The sequence below is a fragment of the Balaenoptera ricei genome, chromosome 1 (genome assembly GCF_028023285.1).
Source record: "Balaenoptera ricei isolate mBalRic1 chromosome 1, mBalRic1.hap2, whole genome shotgun sequence".
In the NCBI taxonomy this organism is placed as follows: domain Eukaryota; kingdom Metazoa; phylum Chordata; class Mammalia; order Artiodactyla; family Balaenopteridae; genus Balaenoptera; species Balaenoptera ricei.
The window spans coordinates 96466882-96490451 of NC_082639.1; the positions used below are offsets into that span (position 1 = coordinate 96466882).

General features: G+C 49.6%; 2 protein-coding genes across 3 annotated transcripts; both read right to left on the reverse strand.

Moving 5' to 3' along the window:
- Positions 1 to 6939: 6939 nt before the first annotated feature.
- Positions 6940 to 10211, reverse strand: LOC132368673 (glutathione S-transferase Mu 3). Of its 2 annotated transcripts, XM_059927394.1 has the most exons (8): positions 10060 to 10211; positions 9586 to 9661; positions 9181 to 9245; positions 8035 to 8116; positions 7857 to 7957; positions 7637 to 7732; positions 7438 to 7548; positions 6940 to 7137 (listed from the first exon to the last, which is right to left on the reverse strand). In XM_059927394.1, the coding sequence occupies exons 1-8, from the start codon at positions 10105 to 10107 to the stop codon at positions 7039 to 7041; spliced, it is 678 nt and encodes a 225-aa protein (XP_059783377.1). In that variant the 5' UTR covers positions 10108 to 10211; the 3' UTR covers positions 6940 to 7038. The 2 variants fall into 2 exon arrangements, with proteins under 2 accessions (XP_059783377.1, XP_059783385.1); XM_059927402.1 differs by lacking the exon at positions 9181 to 9245 and having other exon boundaries at positions 10060 to 10068.
- Positions 10212 to 12503: 2292 nt separating this feature from the next.
- EPS8L3 (EPS8 like 3) lies at positions 12504 to 22774 on the reverse strand. The gene is given in 18 exon segments (XM_059927370.1): positions 12504 to 12574; positions 12826 to 12958; positions 13243 to 13320; positions 13625 to 13753; positions 13939 to 14122; positions 14626 to 14660; positions 14897 to 14978; positions 17959 to 18107; positions 18428 to 18502; positions 18747 to 18808; positions 18894 to 19026; positions 19288 to 19403; positions 19491 to 19630; positions 20046 to 20101; positions 20190 to 20339; positions 20624 to 20782; positions 22521 to 22585; positions 22744 to 22774. Coding segments are annotated over 18 exon segments (1848 nt in total).
- Positions 22775 to 23570: the final 796 nt, after the last annotated feature.

Here is a 23570-nt window from a genome sequence, read left to right on the forward strand (position 1 = left end):
TAATTTTTTAGAGATATCAGGTAGCTCACTGAATCCCTGGGAGGGCCAAGGAGTTGGCATTGGAAGCTGGGTAGCTAGGAAGTGTGCCTAACCACAAGTGGGACTGTCCTAGAGACAACCCCACAGCCATTGCTGGGCACAGACACTGGGGCTCCTAACCCTGACATGTGGCACTGGAGGCGAATGTGTCACTACTGATGCCTCCAAAATCCTGATCCCTCCACCACTACCCGTGCCAGATAAATTCTCAGGGCCTGCCTCTTTGGAACTGAGGTCCCGTACCACCGTGTGCAGTTAACAGAGCCTGGGTCACAGGCCCATGCCTCAGCCACAAGGGAGGCTGGAAGAGCAAGTGAATTAGTTAGGGTTAAGTTCTCCTGTATATAACTAAATAATAACAGTGGCTTAAATAGGACAGAAGTTTATTTCTCATGTGAAAAAAGATCTGGAGGTAGATAGTTAAGCACTGGGAATGTTGGCTTCATGGTAGGATTTTTTTTGTTTTTTGTTTTTTTTAATAAATTTATTTTTGGCTGTGTTGGGTCTTCGTTGCTGCACGCGGGCTTTCTCTAGTTGCGGCGAGCGGGGGCTACTCTTCGTTGCGGTGCGTGGGCTTCTCATTGTGGTGGCATCTCTTGTTGCGGAGCACGGGCTCTAGGCGCACGGGCTTCAGTAGTTGTGGCACTCAGGCTCAGTAGTTGTGGCTTGCGGGCTCTAGAGCACAGGCTCAGTAGTTGTGGCGCACGGGCTTAATTGCTCTGTGGCACGTGGGATCTTCCCGGACCAGGGCTCGAACCTGTCTCCCCTGCATTGGCATGCGGATTCTTAAGCACTGCGCCACCAGGGAAGCCCCATAGTAGGTTTAATGACTTAGTTTCTTAACTTTATGCTTCATCATCCTCAGCAGGTGTTTTCCATTCTCTCTGTCACCTCATAGACACAAAACGGCTGCTAAAGCCCTGTCACATCTGTGTTCCAGACAGCAGGAGGGAGAAAGAGGAATGGGGCTTGTTCTTTCCTTCTTAAAGAAACTTCCTGGAAGTAACATATAACACTTCTATTTATATCTCATTGGCTAGAACTTAATCATTTTGGAAATGATGTCTTCCACCTGGGAAGTAACATGCCCAGCAGAAGTGGAGCTTCTGTGACAACAGAAGATGGGGAGATGGGATATCGAGTGTCAACTAGCAATCTTTTACCTTGGGGAGGTGGGACCTATAATGTGAGAAATTCCCCACCTATAAGAATGATGTTTAAAAGATGCAGAGGATAGATGCCTAACAGAAACATAACGTGCATTTCCAAACAATCACGTGCATTTCCAAACAATCATCCCTACAGCCACCACAAGACACTCATGCAACCATCCCTGTACCAACAAAAACACGTGCACCCTCTTTCACCCAAAACAGGAACCACCCAAAGTGTCATCAACTACTGCATCCAGTTCCAAGTTTGGCATCTCGGGGTGACATTCAGATTGATATTTTGAAAATGACAGACTAAAGCATAATGTCAGTGACTTCCAGTTCATCCCATATGAAATAGTAAGTGAATGGGAGGTGTAAAACAGGGAAAATTAAGCGAGCTCTATAATTTAATAGAAAACAGCCTGCACTCAGATTTGCAGATAAGCTGTTTTGCATTTATCTACAATGCTTATAGGATGCCCTTCTTTGGTGAGAGGATTCCAAAGAGATGCTGCATAATAAGGCTTTTATACTAAACATTGATACCTGCAAACTAAAATTACTCCCTGGATCGGCTCTTGTGTCCATCCCTCTGGTGACCCCACTTCCAGATTCACGATCGTCCCACTTTATTAGTCTACCACCTGATTGATGACAGACACAGAGACCAGCCTGCTCTACATGGTAACTCAAGACTTGGAAGCAAAGAAGAGGGTCCAGTCCTGGTGGATTCCAGAACATGCCCATTGTCCTTTTCCTATTTAATCAGATCTGGCTTTTCCCAGACTCCCCTTGGTGGGGTAGCCACACTCCCTGAAAAAGCATAGTCCTGCCTAAAAGGCCCAACAGCCACTCTGCATTTCCTACATTCTTCTACTTTTCTTCCCATTTTAAACATAATTTTGGAAGGAAGCAGATATGGTTTCAGTCACAGTTCAAAAAAAAAATGTTAATACAGTTGGAAACATTACACCACAGAAGATACAGATCTCTCATTTTCCCTCCAACTTCTCACACAGCATGAACATTATCCTGTTTATTCTATTCCCACCCCTCGCCACCACTGTAAACACCCGCTCTAATGACAGTAACCTCAGGTTGGCCCTGGGTCTCCATGTGTCCTCTGCACTGCAGCACCTATTCCTTTGAAATTCAAACATACTCACATCTATATAACCTTTTCTTCTGGATTTAAATCTCACGTGTGAAGCACCTATAGTTATTTCTATTGAAAATCCCCAAAAAACACTAAGAGCTCATGCCTGTTGGTCCTCAGCAATGTTTCATTACAATTTGGCCTAAGCAAGGAGCATGGCAGACCACGAAATCTCATCACCCACCCTCCAGACTCAGAGTTCTTTGCTGATCCCCAGGACCTCCCTAAACCTGAACTTCTGTGCTGACTCCAAGCACTTCGGCCATCTGCTTCAAGAACAGGGCATTTCGTGTTGTCTCCCAACCAGAACAGAGAGAAATTTTTAAAGCTCCTTGAGAGCATGAAGCACTTTTCTGAAGCAAGCTCTTCTTTTCTCCTTCCATTCTCATTAGAAGGAAGGGAATCAATGCATTGTTGTGTCTGCTTTGTGTCAGGCTCTATACAAGCTCCAAATTAAAAAAAAAAATTGGCTTAAGTCACAGTCCCTGCTCTCAGGCAACGTATAGTTTAGCAGCAGAGACAGACATTTAAACCAGCAATTAGAGTTCAGTGTGGAAAGTGCTGATGGAGGAGAACACTGAATATCCTATAGGAACAGGGATTTTAAAAGTCAGTGCATTTAAATTAGCTGTGGGGACGTGGAGGAATGTCAGGCAGGATAAACCACACCCCAGTGGCTTAATGCATATTTATTTCTTGCTTATGCTTCACGTCCGCTGTGGTCAACAGGCCCTGGTTTTCGTGGTCAGAGACCCAAACTGATGGAGGCTTCTGCTTGGCACCTGCTCTCAGTCGTGACAGCAGTCGGAAGCAGATACGGCCACCCCCACACTGGCTTTTAAAGCTTCTGCCTGGAAAACGTGTGTAATTTCCACTGCATTTAATTGGCCAAAGCAAGTCAGAATGTTACACGTAAATTCAAGAGGGTAATGAAGCTTCCCTAAAAGGAAAACAATCAGAAATCTTTGGTGACCATCACTAATGCTTCCCACAAGGGTTATCAGCTGTGGCTCCTCTAGGCAGGGGCTTCTCAGCTTACCTTACACAATGAATAGGCATTAGGCAGGCTTAGTTGGCCAGAGCAAAAGCATTCCAGGCGGGGGGCACAGCAAGTCCAAAAGCGTGAAGATAAAAGAGAACATGGTGCTTCTGGATAATTTATATTTATAAATTTATATAGCATCCATCCATTCCAAATGTTTTAAAAACACTGGCTTACTCCTTACAAGGTCCCAGTGAGGGAGGGTTCATTTGTCAGAGAAGGTACAGAGGCACAGGAGGCCAGAGTTTACTGTAGCAGAGCCAGGACCCGAACCCAGGTAGCCTGACTCTAGAGTCTAGGGAATTCAGTGCTCCAGGGCAGGGAAAGAGGCGGGCGTCTGCCAAGAGATGTAGCTGGAAAGGAAGCAGAGGTCGATTATGAAGAATTTTGTAAACTGGGGGAGATTGTCTTTTTCCTAAGGCCTAAGAAGCCATTAGCCATATTCAAGCAGGGGAGTGACATGAGCAAGCTTGCACATTAGAAAAATCACTGGCTAAATGTCACTTCCTTCCCTCTCCCCTACCATCCACCTGAACTCCTTAAATCCCTTTGTACCCACATGGCTCATTGTGCCACCTAGTCCTGCAGCTAGCTGAAGGATAAGGAAAATGCAATTTCTGTACCAAGTCCAGGTGTTTTCATAAGCCCTTAAACTGTCTTTAAAGGCAGATCCATGCCCATACACATCAGAGTTCCTCACTCCACACATCCCATCAATGAAATAACTCTACAAATTTTTCTTGAATCACTTAAGTTATTTCCTTCTGAACTGGAAATGCCTCAATCCAATTGCTCAACAATGAATACAAATGAATTTCCTTAATACTTTTTGGGGAACTCCTCCAACAAATTCAGCTATCACGAGTTTTTTGTTTTAAAAAGTTATTGATACTACTTGCACAAACCCATCACTAGTCTACTAGTTTCACACTTGTGCGATCTCTGTGCCTCTGGGATGATAGGGCGTCCACTTCCCTTTCCTTGAAGGCAACCACTGCGAGAGTGTTCTCTTCTTGTCCGTCTTAGAATTAGAGTTAGGGGCAGTTGGGACCTGGGGGAGCCACATCTCCTGTGGAATGCATCTGTTCCTCAGTGACCTTCTCTGCTTTCTTGGTTTTGGATAACCGTTAAATGGATTTTCCCTAACAAACGTAATAACTAGAAAAATTTGGAACATGTGATTTTTCTACAGTCTATCTGGAATTCAGGTGCAATATGGACCTATGCTTTTAAAAGCTCTCCTTTACAATTGCCATAGTGCTCTCTTCTGTCATCACTTTTTCCCAGGATTCTTTTCTCAGGGGACTGCAAGGCCAATTTCTCATTTCCTTGCCTCTTCCCTGTGGTGAACAGACTCTAAAATGGCCCTCATAATCCCACCTTCTGGTACTCACGATCTTCTGAAATCCTCTCCCCGAGTGTAGGCAGGACCTATGATTTCTTCTAATAAACTGCAGCAGAAGTAATGGGATGTCATTTCCTTGATTATATTAAATAGGACTGTAGTGTCCCTCTTCCCAGGAGACTCTACCTTACTGGGTTTGGGGAAGCAAGGTCATCTTTGTTGGGCCACAGGATATGATTGGAGTTTTAGAAGATATTGACAAATTGTCCTCCAAAGTAGCTATACCAATTCACAAGTTCACCAGCAAGAAATCCTTATCAATTTCCCAAGCTTTGCCAACACTTCACAAACTTTAAAAATTTGTTCAGCTGAAAAATGGTCCTCTTACTGGTATAATTTGCAGTTTCTTGGATTATAAACATTTTTTAAACTTTCTTTGGCCATCAATATTTCTATTTCCATAAATCATCTGTTCATAGATTTTTGTCCATTTTTAAAAAAAATGGAGTTTGCCTCCACAATGAGCTATCACCTCACACCAGTCATAATGGCCATCATCAAAAAGTCTACAAATAATAAATGCTGGCGAGGATGTGGAGAAGAGGGAACCCTCCTACACTGAAGGTGGGAATGTAAATTGGTGCAGCCTCTATGAAGAACAGTACGAAGGTTCCTCAAAAAACTAAAAATAAAGTTACCATATGATCCAGCAATCCCACTCCTGGGCATATAACCAGAAAAGACGAAAACTCTAATTCAAAAAGATACATGCACCCCAATGTTCATAGCAGCACTATTTACAACAGCTAAGACATGGAAGCAACCTAAATGTCCACTGAAAGATGAATGGATAAAGAAGATGTGGTAATATAGATACAATAGAATATTACTCAGCCATAAAAAAGAATGAAATAATACCATTTGCAGCAACATGGATGGACCTAGAGATTATCATACAAAGTGAAGTAAGTCAGACAAAGACATATATATCATTTACATGTGGAATCTAAAAAAGATACAAATGAACATATTTACAAAACAGAAACAGACTCACAGACATAGAAAATAAACTTATGGTTACCAAAGGGGAAAGGCGGTGGCAGGGGATAAATTAGGAGTTTGGGATTAAGACACTCACTAGTATATATAAAATAAACAGTAAGGACTTACTGTATAGCATAGGGAACTATATTCAATTAAAAAAAAAAAAACCTGAGTTGCCTTAATGATTTGAGTTCTTTATATAGTCTCTATACTGGTCCTTTATCTCACTTGTCATTTCATTTTGTCCCAAAAAATTTTTATGTGGAATAATGTTGAATTTGTAAATCTTTCCCTTTACAGCTTTTTAAAATGTCTTAGAGAAATGTTTCCTACCCTATGATCACAAACAGTCATACGTTTTCATTAATACTTCTAGAGCTTTGTATTTAACATTGGGCCTTAAACTCCAGATGACTTAATTTTAGTGAATGGTATGAAGTATGGGTCTATTACTATTATTTTTAATACATTTATTTATTTTTATTTATTAATTATTTTTGGCTGTGTTGGGTCTTTGTTGCTGCATGCGACCTTTCTCTAGTTGTGGCGAGCGGGGGCTACTCTTTGTTGCGGTGCGCAGGCTTCTCATTGCGGTGGCTTCTCTTATTGCGGAGCACAGGCTCTAGAACGCACGGGCTTCAGTAGATGCAGCGTGTGAGCTCAGTAGTTGTGGTACACGGGCTTAGTTGCTCCGCAGAATGTGGGATCTTCCTGGACCAGGGCTCGAACCTGTGTCCCCTGCATTGGCAGGCGGATTCTTAACCACTGCGCCACCAGGGAAGCCCAGGGCCTATTATTTTTAATTGTTAAGTAACTGTCCCACTCCTATATATTGGTTAGTCTACCAGTTTGAAATATCATCTCTATCACATATATAAGGGTCTGTTTCTGAACTCCAGTTCTGTTGAGTTCATAGTACCACACAGTTTTACTTATCTTCACCAGGTCTTCACAGGGGCTCTAGTCTCATTTAACACACTTGTCACCTACAGCTGTGCAATCTCACCTTTATTTCTAGTACTCTGAAGGGCTGGGCAAGAACCTCTAGTCCTTAAACTCAGGTGTGGGGTGGGTGAATGTCAACGTTGCAGTGATTGAAATAACATGTCCTTACTCTCCTTTGGCCTTTACTCCCGAGAGACATCCAGCTGGACACCAGTAGCCTCAGTGCTATTTATTGAAAAGAGCAGAGAAGAGAAAGTACAGGTCCCCTAGGGACAGGATGGAACAAAACAAGCAGTGCAAGTATGCCTCCTGCTCAGCATATTCTCTTGTTGCCCCACTGGGCCATCTTGTTGTTGATGGGCATCTTAAGGAAGCGGTCAGACTGCATGTAGGCAGCTATTTTCTCCAAGGCCTGAAGGGAAAGCACACCAAACCTTATAAAGACTCTAACCCAGCCAAAAGACCCATTCCAAAACAGCAACACTCACATGCTGCCTGACTCCACCCCCCAAGCCCCTCACCCCTGCCATTTCTTGTAGACAGTGCCTTCAAGGTATAGAAGCCAGGGCCTTCCCAAGACTTAAAGGCTTAGAGGTGTCCAACCTTGATCCCTTTAGGCAAAAGCTGGTGTTGGGCAAGAATCTACCATAATGGGGTCCCTCGGGGCCCGGGGGAGTCTGTTTTTGTAAGAGAAAGGTGCAGGGAGCATCACCTCAAAACGGCACATGAAAGCCTTCAGATTTGGAAATTCATCCAGGCACTTGGGCTCAAAGATATGGTTCTGATCTAACACATCATAGGTGAGGAAATCCACAAAGGTGAGCTAGAGGGATGATAAGATCATCAGGTCTGGGAGTTCATTAACACCTGCAGAGATAGAAAGGGATCCCCTCCTTTTCCTTTCTTCCTACCTTTTCCCCTGCAAACCATGAGTATTTCCCCAGGAACAAGGAGAACTGTTTCAGTTGTCCAGGTAGCTGTTCCAAGTACCGAGGCTTCAGTTTTTCCTGGGAGAGAGGTAAAAGGGAAAGTGAGAATAGCTGTCATCATCTGTATGCGAATGGAGCAGAATTAACCCTTGGGTTCCTAAATGCTCCTTTTTCTTGATGCCTTCCTGCTAAGGAAACTCACGTGGTCAGGGTTGTAGCAGAGTTGTATCAGTTGCATGCGAAAATCCATTATTTGGTTCTCCATCATGTCCACTCGAATCTTTTCTTCTTCAGTCTCACCACCTGTAGGCCAAACTGTCATTTGGCCTTATCCACCCCCAGGTGAGCAGCCCTCACCTCACCAGCCCTACCCCACTCACACATATTGTGCTTGCGGGCGATATAGCGCAAGATGGCGTTGCTCTGGGTGATCTTGTTCTTACCGTCCATGAGATAGGGCAGCTGGAAGGAAAAGGACAGGCCAAATGAACCACCCGACTCTCTCTTGCCTACCTGCCTCTCTCTCCTGAAAGATAAGACTTGCAGGGAAGTGAACAGTAGGGAGAAGATGCTGTGTCAGGAGAAAGAAGAGAGTAAGTAAAAGTTAGTAACTGGGTCTGCACCTGATTCTAGACAGGGGTGCTTAATCTGTGTGTGTGTGTGTGTGTGTGTGAGTGTGTATGCGTATGTGCAAGCCATGACACTTTCTTTTTTTTTTTTTTTAATTATTTATTTTTGGCTGCATTGGGTCTTCGTTGCTGCATGCGGGTTTCCCTTAGTTGTGTCTAGTGGGGGCTACTCTTCGTTGCAGTGTGTGGGCTTCTCATTGCGGTGGCTTCTCTTGTTGTGGAGCACGGGCTCTAGGCATGCGGACTTCGGTAGTTGTGGCACATGGGCTCTAGAGCACAGGCTCAGTAGTTGTGGCCCACGGGCTTAGTTGCTCCGTGGCATGTGGGCTCTTCCCAGACCAGGGCTTGAACCCATGTCCCCTGCATTGACAGGCAGATTCTTAACCACTGCGCCACCTGGGAAGCTCTGGACCCCTTCTTAGAATAAGGTTTTTAAATGCATAAAGCAAATTACATATATTTACACGATTTATATAATATTAAAAGAACAAAATTGTAAGAGCAATATGTGTCTATGAATGCATTAAATAACGAGAGGTAATAACTATCATACTTTCAAATTATGATAAGTACAAATAATATTTATAATATCTGCAACACATTAATATAATACAAAAATATCCATTTTCTACTAGTGACAAAGTCACAGGCATGGCTAATAATCAAGGTCACTGATTGCCTATACTCACATCAGAAGGAATTGTTAACTTTTAGTTAGTAGTTAGTGGAAATGAAAATGTAATTTTTTCTCCATCCAAGTTCAAGGACCCCTGAATTCTATCTATTCTATCCAGGTTAAGAGCCCATATTCTAGATCCCCCTAGAATAGAGAGGAAAGGAGCAAGGATATACTTGAAGGCCTTCCCTTCTGTACCCTCTTCTCCTAAAGCCACCTACGTTAGGAAAGTCCAGGTCTAGTTTGAATTTCATATCCAGCCACTGGCTTTTATCATAGTCAGGAGCTGTAAGAGAGAGAATGAAGTGGTATCCAACCTCCTTAATATCCGACCTGAGGAGAGTGGAAAGATCTAAAGACACACCCTAATTCCAATACCTCACATACCTAGGCCCCCAAAGCTTAACCATTACTCATAAAGTGTTAAGACAGGGTTGGGCTATGGCAGAGGGAGAATCCCCAGCTCTCTCCCCACAATGTACACAGCAGAGAGCTCCCAGGTGATTGGGGCAGAAGTCCCACCCGACCTCGTCGTGATGCCACCCTCAGGGCAGAAGAAGACAGGGACAGTTGGAGGGCCTGCTCGGCTTAGCGCGGCGTCGCACTGGCACCCAGAGGGGCATTACCTTCCCCGCACGTGTATCTTTTCTCTTCATAGGCTGTATCCGTGAACTCCAGGAGCATACGGATGGCATGCGCCAGCTGGGGAGTAAAAAAGCTCCCAGTCAGCACCTGCACAGCTCCCAACGGCACCCCCAAACCCCGCCCGCCAATGCCCCGCCCCCTTCCGGCCCAGGGTTGCCCAGACGCTGCATCCCGCCGAGGGGGTAGTTAAGCGGCTCCTGAGACCTACTCCGTTGGGCTTGCTGCCCTCAGCCCCTCTCCCCCAGGCCAGCGTGTCCAGAGGCGGGGCAGGGGTCGGCCTCCGCGGCCCGGGAGCTCGGCTGGGGCCGGCCGCGCAGCGTTAAGCGTCGCGGCGTAGGAGGTTTGGCCCCCGAGTAGAACCCCCCCTTCTCTCGGAGACCACTGACCGTGAGCCCCCGGCCACCTCCGCGTCCGTCTACCAGACCGAGCGGCTTGGCAATTGAGACGGCACTCACCCCGCGAATATCCCAGTAACCCAGAATCATGGTCGACTTCGACGACATCTCGATGCTGCGTGCGGGCCTTCGCAGACTGGGGGTAGATGGCCAACGGGAGGGGCTTTATACCCGACGTAAGTAGGTGGCACCAACGTGCGCACCTGACTCCGCCCCCACCGTCGTCTTCCCCTCCCTCAGAGTGTCCGCCTGGCCAGGCGCATGCGCGACTTCTACAGTCCCTGGGGTTGGGGGCGGACCATCCCCGGGCTAGGCAGAGGAGGAGAGTGACCCGGACCTGGGTTTGGGTCTCTGCATTCTCTACGCGTGAAGCCGAACTGTGTTTGTTTACTAGTGCCAATTAGGGTGGGAGGAGCCCTAACAGCCTAGGCGGTGAGGGTCCTGGTTACCCTGGGAGAGTGCGATTCATGCCATAAGTATTTATCTAGCGGGGGGTGGAGGGTTTCGGGGGAGGTGGGCAAGAACCAGGAGGGGACTGAGACTGACCACCAGGGAATCTCTATCTTTGGCGTGTGCATTGGGGGTGGATGGGGAGGAGTTCGGAGCTGCTCGTTAGGTGTCTGGCCTGGCCTCTACAGCACAGCCACTTAGAACACAGAGCCCCTGTGTTCTAAGACGCCCTAGCCTGGGTTTGGGAACTCACATTTCCCCCTTAGTTTGGCTGAAGCAAAGATGAGGCTTTTTAAAAGGACAGTTCACTAAAAGAAGAAAGGAAAAAGTACAAACACATTGGGACAGACGCATTTATAATGCCTGGATTTCTCTTCCTAAGATAACAGGCCAGTCACAAATTAACTTGGGTATAAGACTAACACTTATGGAACACCTATGATATGCTAGTCAATAGTCTAGGTATTTCACGTATGTTACTAATTTATTGCAATTTAAGCTTCACAACAACTTTGTGAAGTAGGTTTTATGCCCTTTAAGATTATTGAGGCCTGGAGAGGTTGGGTGAGTTGCCTTCCTAGGTTCAAGTTTCCATGGGTGGCCTGGGATTCAAACCTAGGTCTGTCAGCCCAATTTGTGCTAGTTCCTTTGCGCTTGCATATCCAGACAGTCTCACCTCATCTCAGTCCTTGCTAGGAAATCTGGGGAGCATACTTTTTTTATCTGGTTCTGGAGGGTTTCCCTGTTTCTAGGACTCCTTCAGCTCCATGAAGCCCCAGAAGGCAATGTGTCAATATCTCCTCCCCCGTTCCCCCAAATTAACTTTTCTGGTTAACTTTTGCCCTTGACAGTCAAACCTTAAGGGTCTCACTTTTGTTCTATTTTGTGAGGGAAAATGTTTGCTTTCTTATTCAGTGTTACCAGCTAAGAGAGATGATTTTCTGAGGCCAGGAACTTGAGGGGATGACATAGGCAGTCGAAAAATACAATATTCTGGCAGTGTTAGGGTCATGGACAAATTCAAATAAGAGAGACTAAGGGAACATCTTAAGGGCCCTTAATCCATAAGTACATCAAGCCTTATCTGTAGACTAAATCAATGAAAGTACAACCTCTGTTTTGTAGGGAGGGCAGTCTGTGACAGTTCTGAGATTAAAGAAGGCTATGCATACTAAATATTAGAAGCCACAGACAGTCCAGGCTCTTCACTTAACGTTTGAGAGAAAAGGAAACCAGAGAGTGAAACGACTTGCCAGAGTTCACACAGGCAGTCCAATGTTCCAGTCCAGTGTTCCCTATGTTCTGCTACTAAGGAGACAAGCTGGGGAGGGGGCTCAAAGTTAGCTCACCGAACAGGAGGGGACAAAAGTATTAGAAGAGAAAGTTGCCAAGTAGAGCGTGGAGCACCTGACATGCTTTTTTTAGTGCGTCTCTGGATCATCAGCCAGTATGGCTGATCAAAACCTACCACTGTCAACCCCAGTACTCCTTGCTCTTGTGAAGTGTTGTGCCCTCAACTGTGCTGGGTGCCTTGGAATATACTGGAAGAAATGTACACAGAAGGATAAAGATGTCGAGTATAGCCTTATTTTGGAGTTTGTTTAGAAACTAAGGAGAGCTTGGACCATAATTCTCAAATTCTGGCTCAGCTCCAGTGAATTCCCACTCACATTCAAACAGTCTGGCCCAGTGATGGATGTAGGGCTGCTGCTGTTTCATGCTCAGTGTTCCAGCTCTTCCTGACTCTCTGCCTTTGGCCTCCATCAGGGCCAGAGGAAGCTGCAAGAGAGGCGCATGACAAGCTTGAAGATACTTTTATTGGGGAGGAGGGGGGCTAAACAGAGTCCTGACAAACCTAGGCTTAAGTGCTCCAGGCTCAGGAAAGAGATGCAACAAATAGGTGGCAACTGCGGAGAGCTCTCAACACAGCAAGAAGGGGCACTATTTGTCTCAACCTCTGAGCTTGCTCATCTTCTTTGCTGTGTGAGCTGAGGTGTGGGGTTCGCTGCAACCTGGGGGCCTGAAAGAAGAATTCTCGGGGCTCTAAAGAGTTATCAGATCCGCCATCTTGCTTGTGAGAAAGTCTTGGTCTTGGAGGTGTTTGAGTTGCTGCCTAAGGGTTCATCTGAGGAAAGAAAAGGTTGAGGTGAGGCTAGTGGCAGGTGAGGGACCCCAGAGCTGACGCCAACAATCAGCTAGGAGCTTCAAGGCATGCCTGAGCACATGAAATCAAGCTCCTGGGGGACTGTCCTGTGGCCAGACCTGACACATTGAGTGCCACCCCAGGGTTGGGGCTGCTGGCTTGTCCACCTGACACTCTCACTCAGGGATCATCCCACATTTCCAGCGGGGGTCAGGATCCCAGGGTGGCCTCACCCCCAGCATCCTTCTGACAGCCTCCAGCCGTGCCAGGACCTGTGGGGCCTCCTGGGGACACAGCATCTGTAGCTCCCCAGGTCTCATGTGAAGCAGCTGGCGCCCCGTCATGGACCCGAGTGTCTTCACGGTGCTGGGAACAGAAACAGCAGAAACTGTCAGTGGTGGGGCGGAAGGACCCAGGCCTGGGTGTCTGGGTGGAGAAGGGGCTGTTTGGGCTTGGAGACTGGGGTGACAGAAGAATGCACAGAAAGGGTATCTGGAGGTCAGGGAGTAAGAGAAACATATTGGCTGAAACTAATTTCATAGCTCCTGAGGTTGAAGGGAGAAGTGCCCTGGAAGAGACTCTTGTGATGGGGAGGGGTGCCTGATTATTATCTGAGACATTTACAGAGGTAAAGCCATGGGACTTGGCACTCACACAGTGGAGAAGTTCTCTGCCCGCAGCCAGGCTGTGACCTCCTCGGGCCTTGAGCTAAGTCGAAGCCCTGGGGCCTAGAATCAGGGGAAGTGGGGGTCAGAGGCCATTTCATCTCAGAGCCACCTACAGCCACCATCATCTGGGTCCCTTCTCTGGGCTTCCATCAGATCAGTTGTCTCACTCCATGGTTCGCTTGTCTGATAGGCACAAGGCTTGTTCTCTGCTCTGGTCCCACGAGTAAACTCAGGATACAGTAAGCGTGTGATAATACTGTTTAAGTTGAACAGGGACCATCTCCTCCACTTGTTACTGAATCCTCCCTGCCCCCACCTCTGACTCAGGCTTTATAGCTTCTGAATAGTCTAGGCTGCGTAGTACCCGAAGGGGCGACTCGCTCTGGCTTCCAAGGAACCCCGACTCCAGGGGCTCCAGGATGTTGCTGGGGATGTAGCCACTCCGTCCCACTTCATTCTTCACCAGCCACCACCGCTTGCTCTGGTCCAGAACCTGCCAAGAGTCACTCCAGCAGTGACCCGAGCCTCTGTCCAACCAGCCTTGCCCCTCCCCGACCAGGCTTTCTCCCTCCTGGCCCTTCCCCACCTTCCCTCTCCCTCTCTAGGCCACCCACTCCATGCTCCCAGCAGCTCCCACCAACCACCACCTCCTTTTATCAGCTCAAGCCCATGCCTCACCTCCAGTACCTCTCCCCGGACCACAGTCAGTTCCCGTGGGTTCCTAGCTTCAAACTCATATAAGACTTGCATTTTCAGGGCTGGCTTGACAGGTCCGGGTCTGGAGGGCACTGGGTGGGGTCCATGGTTGTGTGTCTCCTCTTGAGCAAAGTGCAAGTTGCTCCCTAACCTAGGGCTTCCCCCGCTACCCCCAGAGACAGAGTCAGGATGGCTGGAGAGTGGGGCCTCAGAGACTGGGCCCCTGTTTCAGCCCCAGAGCCCCAGATATCCCCCCCCTTGGAGTCTAACGGTGGCTTTTGGGCTTCCACAGATTTTGAGGGCAGGTCCTTGTTAGGTGGGCTTGGAGTGTGGGTTTCTACAAGCAGAAGGGGTCTGAAATGTTGATTTCTCAAGACTCTTCCAGCAGTGGAATTTTCTGTATCTGAGCTCTCCTTTGAGCACTTAATACTCAAGCTCTGGGAAATCAGAGGTATGTGTGGGGAGTATTGAAAGAAGAAGGGGTTGGAGCCTAGGAAGGTAAAAAACTGCCTTTTTACCCAAGGTAGGGGAGGGGTGTGCCTGTACATGTACGTGCCTGGCTGAAAGAGAGCCCAGAGGTCAGTGACATGTAGAGTCCACAGATCCACAGGATCAGCCCTGTCCCTCCCTCCCCAGAACCATATGGTCCTGACTAAACCCAGGGCATACCGGAAGGAAGTAGAGTCTTGGTATCTTGAAAGTGCCTGTAGAGGCAGAACAGAGTTAAGAGCAGGATGTCAGCCAGCGTGGCGGTAGGGAGGTGGGGTGTGAGACCACAGACCCACCTGCACACAGCTGCCTCATATCCCCTCACCTGTCTGCCCACCACACAGAACCCACCTACCACTTAGGTGTCATGTGACCATGGTTTGGACTGAGATAGTGGAAACCAGCCAGAGACTAGGGCTTTGAATAGGACTCTGTGCTAAGCTCCCCTTACCTGGTAGGAAGGTTCTGGAATCTGCCAACCGTCATAGAATGTGGGTTGGTAGGGCAGGGGCTCACTGCCTGTCCAGTTGGCCCTGGGGAAAGAACAAGGCTGAGTCCACTCTGTGCCAGGCTGTGGGATGTGGAGAGGGCGGAGATGACAAGGTGTAGCCTGGGGAATCTTCTAGGTAGTGGAGGATGTGGCCCACGTGCACTGATAAAAGGCCCCAGGACACCCACATAGGAGCAAACAGCTAAGCATGTACAAATCCCACAGTGCAGGTATCCGTGGGCCAGCCTCACCTCGGCCCGTGAAAGTGCAGACATATCAACACCAGAAGAGCTGAGTACTTTATCTCACTGATGGGGGGTTTGAATGAAAGTGGTAGAACCGCAGAGCGTTAGGGCTGGAAGACCCCCGCGGGGTCTAACTGGTTATAGTTCCCCAGCAGCAGATCTCTTTCTTTCTAGCGGGTTAGTATGTGGAACTCCCCCTTGTGATCACAGCAGAGCGCTCTGGCTGGCTCTAGGGTGGGAGCTGGTACTTGCCACTCAGCCTCCCCCTCACCCATCACCTAGCACGCAGGAGGAGCAGCACAGTTTGTGGTCTCCAGTCATGCTCTGCTTGCCGGCCTGGGGAATGCCAAGTCCCCTCTTCGAGGAAGTCCCCTCCCTACGTCTCGGAGGCAGAGGTGAATGCTTCCTCTTTGCATGCTGCTAAACTCCAGACACCCTGGATTATTGCTCCTCTCACGCTGAATTGCACATGATTCTCACATGTCTGTGTTTCTTACTTATGTTGAACTCCTTGAGAGCTGTATCCATAGTACAGTGCATGGGACACAGGAGGCAGCTAATTTATTCAACGGGGACAAGTAAATTATTCCCCCTTCTGAATCTTTTTTATTGGCTCCTTTTCTTTGCCCTAAAAACATGCTCAAGTCTTCCCTTGACTCTGTTACTGTGCCTTTTAAGCTGTCATCCTATTACCTTATCTTTGTCCAGTTTTTTGAGGATGTGTCCATATGCCCTGCCTACATTTCCTTACCTCTGGTCCTTTCATTATTCCTTGCAACCTGACTTTTACCTCTGCCATTACTCTGTTGAAACTAGTTCTTCTGAAGTCCTGATAATCTCCTGACTGCCAGATCCAAGGGCCTTGTATGGTCTATATCCTTCTGGATTACCACAGAATTTAGGGTTATTTATAGTTTTGGGTCAATTTGCCTAAAATCAAATAACCTGAATAAAATTTACCTGAAATTTAACTATTTTGAGAGTTTTTACAACTCTTTAGTTATTCTATTTTCTGTGTTTCTGTCTTTCATTTCATTCATTCGTTCATTTTTGGTTACTTTAAGAAATGAGAAAACATCTTAGGCCACATCTGACTTAATTTTATATTTAAAATAATAAACAGAGACAGAAGATAGAATAGAGGTTACCAGGGGCTGGGAAAAGAGAGGAATGGGTACAGAGTTTTGGTTGATTGTTTAATGGGTACAGAGTTTCTGTTTGGGATGCTGAAAAATTTCTGGAAATGGATAGTGGTGATGGTTGCACAACATTGTTAATGTACTTAATGGCATTGAATTATACACTTAAAAATAGTTTAACTAACTTTTATCCTATGTATATTCTACCACAATAAAAGAAATTGATTACATTAAGTTATAATTTATGGCTTTAGATGAATTGGACACAAAAATCCTTTAATGGGGCTGAATTGGAAAAAGAAAAACTGCTCATTAGGCAAAAAGAATCCTAGAACCACTGGTTTTTTTCCCCGTTGATTTCTCTTTCTAAAACCCTCTTCTTGGACTTCCCTGTTGGCACAGTGGTTAAGAATCCGCCTGCCAATGCAGGGGACACAGGTTCGATCCCTGGTTCGGAAAGATCCCACGTGCCGTGGAGCAACTAAGCCTGTGCACCACAACTACTGAGCCCACGTGCCACAACTACTGAAGCCTGCGCGCCTAGAGCCTGTGCTCCGCAACAAGAGAAGCCACCGCAATGAGAAGCCTGCGCACCGCAGTGAAGAGTAGCCCCTGCTCGCCGCAACTAGAGAAAGCCTGCATGCAGCAACGAAGACCCAACACAGCCAAAAATAAATAAATAAATTTATATTAAAAAACCCAACCCTCTTCTCTCTTGGTTTTCATGCTTCTGCTTTTTTGTTTCTCCTTTTAACTCTCTGGAATTTCTCTTTGTCTCCTTAACCCTGTTTCCTTTCACCACCTTGAAGTTTCCCCAGGCCCTTCTCTCATGGGGAGAGCAGACCATGCTTGTTAAAGTGAGCTCTGGGGCTCCCACTGCAGTGCTTACCTCCAGGTGGCCCCAACTATCACTTCTGTACTGACTGTTCTCAAACTCTTGTAGCCAGGTCGGACCTCTCCCCCAAAGCCCAGGCCACTCTGTCTCTGCGAAGGTTCCACTGACACCTCAGCTCAGCATATCCAAGCTGGTTTCATCCTCCCTTCCCCACAGCTCTCATCAATTTGGCCTTGCCGCCCAACTGCTCATCTCACGGTTCCACCTGCGTGGAATATCTCTTTCTCTCTTAGCTCCTTGGCTGGTTGGTTGCAACTCTTATTGATGTTACATTTGCAGCATCTCTTACGTCAGTAATTGTTAAAATCTGGGCAGGAATTGAGACAGAGTTTTCACTTTGTCCTTGACAAAAATGAGAAAAATTTTAGTAGAAGGTTGCCAACTCTCCTTCCTTGGGAAGAATTGTTCTTTTTTTCTGAAATAATGCTTCCCTTCAGTGGTGGGTGATGGTAAGTGGTGGTTTTGTTTTGTTTTGTTTTCATTGTTTGTACTTAGCCTAATTAAAAGTTGGACACTCCAGGTAGAGTCCTTCAATTTGTTTTGAGATATTTCATAGAATAGAGGTTACCAGGGCCTGGGGAGTGGGAGGAATGGGTACAGAGTTTTGTTTAATTGTTTAATGGGTACAGAATTTCTGTTTGTTTTAAGACACAATGTAGAGCCTGCCACCTCCTGCCCTGTGTGTCCTGCCCTATGCCCCCCTGTCCCTTGCCTCTGATTCATTCAGGCTTTGTCGTCACTTACTGGCTGGTGGTCCAGGCTATGCCCAGCCCCTTCCAGAGGTTACTCTCAGGTGGGCTTAGACAGGACTGCAGCAGGTCAATGGCCTCGTTGGTGAGGAGGGGTGAGATCACTTGGGCTGCTAGGCCAGGCTCAGGGCACTGCTCCAGGATCTGGGGAGGGACAGAAGGTTTCAGGAAGTCTGGGCTCTTGCAGGGCCAGACAGGAGTGGGAAAGGGCCCGGGGTCCCTGGCTTCCCACTTTTGCAATACCACGTTGCCCCAGGCCTGCTCCTTCCTGCCCCCATTGGTGTCCTTGGGGTCAAGGACAGTGCATAGTGGGGATGGTGTCTTGGGGTCAAGGAGAAGAATGTGCTGGGGTGAGCAAGGGGGAGACCCACAGACTCCCTCTGCCCCCTACCTCCCACCCTGGCCTCTGTCTGATCTTAACTTCAGCAGGTCCCTCTGCACCACCCTCTCCTCCCCCGACTCACGGAGTTCAGAGTTTGGAAGAGGAGGTGTACGAACACGGGGCCGCTTATATCCTGCAGCATCATGGCCAGCTTTCCCTGAGGACACAAGGCGAAGCCTGTTACCACCCTTCCTGCCACCCTACTTTCACCAGGACCCCAGGGCCCCATTGTTCTGGGCCTTGATGGGGAGCCTGGCATTTCTCCAAAAGTCCCAAGGGTGGGGAGGGGTGGTTCCAGGGGAGAAGCTGGAGAAGCTTGGGATGTCCATGAGACAAGAGAGGAGGGGACTGCTGAGGTGGGGTGGGGGGAAGGGCTGGGGAACTTGTGGGGAGCCACATACCAGGAGGTTGAAGCTGTACTTGATCTTCTGGAAGCAGTCGATGTAATGTGCCTCTGTTATCCCTACAGAGAGAAGTGGGAAGGTGGCGAGTCACAGATCATCCCAAGACTCTCCCCCCACTCCTCTCCCCTGGCCCTCAGCACTCACCCCCCTGATTCTTTATCTTTTTCTTCATCCTTTTCTTCCCCTGTCTCTTCTTCTTACGACTGGTGTTTGACTGGGCCTCCTTCAGCTTTCCCATGAATAGCTCGATGTCGCTTAGGATGTGGTTCAGCACCTCCTGGACCCCAAACAACCCATGGCCTGAGTGGGCAGTTAGGCCCACCCTGGAACTCACAACCCTGACCCCCCGCCACCTCCTACCACAAGCCTGAGACTCAGGCCCAGCCCAGGGTCTGACCAAGGCTCCGTGTCCCTCCTCAGCCCAGGCCCTGCCTTGGTCACCCTGGCACCTGGCTCGTTGGGGTGAGGGAGACGACTGGTGTCCTCCCTTGGGCCAGGACCAAAAATCCTCAACGATCCCAAGACAATCTGCCGTTACCTTATCCCGTTCTGGGTCCCCGGGGGATGGGGACCTCCTCGAAGGAGGCAAAGTGAAGGCACTTGACTTTTGGATGCTGGAGTGGTGTGGCAGGGGCCTTGGGGTTGGCGGTGTGTCTGCAATGGGAGGGGACCATGGCCCAGAACTTCTTTGATCTTTGATGGGAATCCTCTCCTCCCACTGGCCCCCACGCCCAAACTTACTGTGCTCTGGGGTCATCCAGTGGTGCTGTTCTGGAAGGGGTCTACACTCCAGAGGAGGTACCTGCTCCTTAGGGATCGGCCTTTCCAGGAGAGGCCCCCTGCATCTGTCCTGACCTGGGCAAAGGGCTCCGAATCGGGGTCTGTGAGCACATGGTGGGGACACAGCTTTGACAGGGTTCTTGGGACAGAGGCACTGCCCACCCTTCTGCCCCAGGACCCGAGGGTACCACTCCCTGTCTCCAGGAGCCCGACCAGCCCTGCTCCCTGGTCTCCATCTGAACCCTTCCCTGACTCTTCCCTGCCTCATGTGCCTGCTCTCTGGGACCAGTTCGTCCCACATCAGCCTCGGAGGCCAGCCTCCAGAGTTCCCTGGGCCCAGCCCCAGCCCCTTCCCCATGCCCATCTGTGCCCTATTTCAGCCTGGCCCCTCCCCAAGTCAATGACTATGTTATTGGGCCACAGGCTCCTGGGCTCCCCCAGATGTGGGGCAGGGTCTGGCCCACCCAGACCTGAGCTCTGAGGTCCTGCAGGTGGGCTGGGGCAGAGGCTGCCTACCTTTGCTCTAGCTCCTCCTCCAGAGCCTTCTGCAGGCTGGTCTTCAGTCGCTCTGCCTGCAGGAAGCAGCAGTCAGACAGGCTGGGGATGGGGGGTCAGGGAGGAGTGGGGGCGTGATGGTTGTTGGATTCCACACCTACTCACCCCCACTTCCTGGCACTGGAAAAGCAGAGTGCTAGTGGCTCGCAGGCCTGAATCCTGCACAGTGATGGACAGGACAGAGTTGTAGGAGCAGGTGTTGAGTGCCACGTCCATGACCTTGACGCTGTCCAGGTGGTAAGATTCCAGTTCCTCCTGGGCCAGGCAGAGAGGTCAGCTGTGAGGTCACTGAGAGCCAGGCTGACTCCTGGGAGCTCCTGACCTGGGTTGCTCCACCCTTCTAGTGGTCTGGGGTGGGGCATCGTCTCCCCTGACCCTGTGCCTCTGTCCCCCGTTTCTTCCTAGTCCTGGGTATGTATTGTGTACGGGAAGGGGTGGTTGCCGTGTGGGACATGGATCGATGGTGTTCATGCCTGGTGCTTGCTTTCCCACGGCCTGGGTCAGCTATGATCCCTTGCGGGGAATGGTGGGAGGCTGACCTTTGTCTCGATGTCCAGCAGCTGGAGCCAGCCATCCCTGACCTGCAGGAGCAAGTCCTGGCTCCACACCTGGCCCTGAGCATCCATTTCCTGCAGCTTTTGCAGGGCATCCTTGGGCTCCTGGACTCCCTGCGTCCCCAGCTTACATGTCAGCAGGTGCTGAGGGGAGAGGAGGAGATGCAGGACTCGGAGAAGGTTTGGAGAAGGGGATCACAGGTGGGAATGAGCAGGGCTGGGGGCTGGGAGAAAGGCAGCAGAGGGGGAAGACGTGTCCCTGGCCTCCTTGTTGGGAAGTGCCAGGCAATCCCTATAAAGCAAACTTCAAGGGCCAGTGTGAGGGCCAGAGGCAGTCAGGCTAGGATGGGGCCCCCAAGTCAGGGTCTGATGGGCTGTAGGAGGGGGTTTAGGACTCTGGAGGAAGGACAGTCATGGCCTTTAACAGTCCAGGCCAGCTGAGGGGGCTAGATCGTGGTAGATGTGGGCTTCAACTACCCAACAAATAAGTCTGAACTTCTCTGGGTGGGATATATATAGGATGCTCAAATTCTGCCCCTGGCTTCCTCTGCCCTCTTTGGAATCACCATCCCAGCCTGGTCCATCTCCTCCCTGACCTAGAGTTCCTGTCTCCATGCCTTTTCTCATGCTGTTCCCCATGCCCAGAAGGCACGTCCCACTTCTGCTAATCCATCACCTCCCAGTCTCTCAGGAAGAAGTCAAGCCCCCCTTCTCTCTGATTCTTGCCTGGAGAGGTCCATACTGACCTCTGTCTCCACTCAGGCCCTTGCCCCCTGCTAGCCTGATCATTCCAGCAGTGTTTTTATCCTTGAGGAGACCCCTCCCTTCTCTTATCCAAACACTGCCTTCACAGGTCACAGTCCTGCCCCTCACCCTCCCCACCAGGCCCTTGTTGGGGGGAGGTCGTCTGCCTCCTGCCCCTTGATCCCACCACGCTGCCCTCTGCATAGCTCCCAGCTCCTCTCCCTGTTCACACGGCTGGCATATTCAGGAGCTCTGACATCATGAGCAAATGCCCTGGCATCCTGAACATGCCTCCTCTTGCTCTTGCCTGCTAGAACTAACTGAAGCTGGTTCCTAACCCCCATCCCTCCATGAAACCCAGTGCTCCTGGGCCCAACCCAGCTGGCTGGGGGGCCCTGACCTCTGCCGCCCTCTGGAGCCTCCAGACGGTTGCTCCAGCATCCCTCGCTGCTTCTTCTGCTTCTTCTCCGGGAGGGCCCTAAATCTGCTGCTGCCCAGGGGCGGTTTCTACCCCAGACCTTCGATCTGATCTGGTGTCTTCTCTTCTCTGCCACACCCTTCCAGTCTGAGCTTTTGCTGTGGTGTCAGCAACTCTCCAGGCAACTAGATGTGGCAGAGCCAGTGTTGTCTTCCCACGCAGGGCCAGAGCTTCCATTGTAGGCCTTAAGCTGCGCGGGCCTGCCCGGGGAGCTCAAGCCCAGAAAGCTCCGCTCTCACACAGTGGTCCTTTCAAGTCCTCACACAGGGACCGCTAACCTCACACATTCCTTCCTCCAGCTGTGCCAGATCCTGGGCAAAGAGCAGTTTCCTGGGGCAGGGGGTGGACTGGGAGACAGGGGGGGATGGGGTGGCGGCAGGTGCCTCCTGACCCGTCCCTCTGCTGCTTTTTCCTGCCCGGGGATAAGACGTCCACCACCTCAACCTCTAGCCTGGCCTTCCCTGCCCATCTTCCTTCCCCACATTTAGCAGATGCTCAGTTAGGCTTGCTGGGCCCGAACCCACCTGCTCTGACTGGGTCAGGCCATTGGCTTCTGTGGCAGAGACTTATCTCAGATGTCTGTTTTTTTGTCAGGGCAGTGGACACATGGGAAAACTTGGGTTGAATCAGGAAACTGTCTGGGGCCCCCAGGTTACTCACCTCCACCCTGAGCTGCAGGTGGGTGGGCTCTGAGGTGAGATTCTGCAAGTACTCCTTCCGGTGCACTGCCGTGGCACAAAGCAAGGGCGTGGGGGCAGAAGAAGGAGGTGAGACATATACAGCAATAGGGGGTGGTGAGCATGGTGAGGGAGAGAAGGGAGGGCAGGGGGTTCAGGGAGCTCAGTGGGAGGGAAGGGGAGAGGGCACTGGAGGGACGGCTTACAGTAAATGGCTCTGCTGCTGGGCCGGGACATGTTGACGCTGCTGAGATGACTCGCTAGAACCCAAAATGAACGGAAGAGACAGCAATCAGGGCTGGGGAGAGGGATACCGGGGCAGAGCTGGGTGGGAGAGCTGCTGTTGCAGCCCATCCCTGACCTGGGCCTGAGGCTTGGACCACAGGTCTTTCTGGATCCTTCTCCAGACGTACCCTCTGCTGAGGAGCCCTCTGTCTTGGCTGGGCCTTGGAGACCCCCAGGCAGGCTCCCAGTTTCCCATTATTTGGCCAATAAAGCTCATTCCAATGGGCTCAGGAAAGCTGGGTGGACAGGACCTTGGGACCAGATCCCATCCTGGGCCTGAGTGTAAAAGATGCCAGATGGGTGTGCCTAGCTTCTGGAGGGAAGGAATTAGGGTCAGCAGCCTTCCCTGCCAAAGCAAGCCTCTTGTCCAAGCCTGTTTCAATTCTGCAAATTAGGAGGAGGCCAATGTTGGCTCTTATGCTGGGGACCTGCTCAGGAGGGGTGTGTGTGTGTGTGTGTGTGTGTGCATGCACATGCATTTGTATGCACGTTTATGATGGGGCTCTGTAGGATGTGTCAGTGATCTGCACTTTCCTGAATGTCTTACTAAATCTTCTGTCTCTTTGCCTTTTCATCCTCTGAACCCTCTGCTCAGAGGCCCTCCCCACACAACCCTTTAAATTCCAGCTCAACGGAATAGACATTTTTCCAAAGAAGCCATACAGTTGGCCACCAGGCACATGAAAAGATGTTTAACATCACTAATTATTAGAGAAATGCAAGTCAAAATCACAACGAGGTATCACCT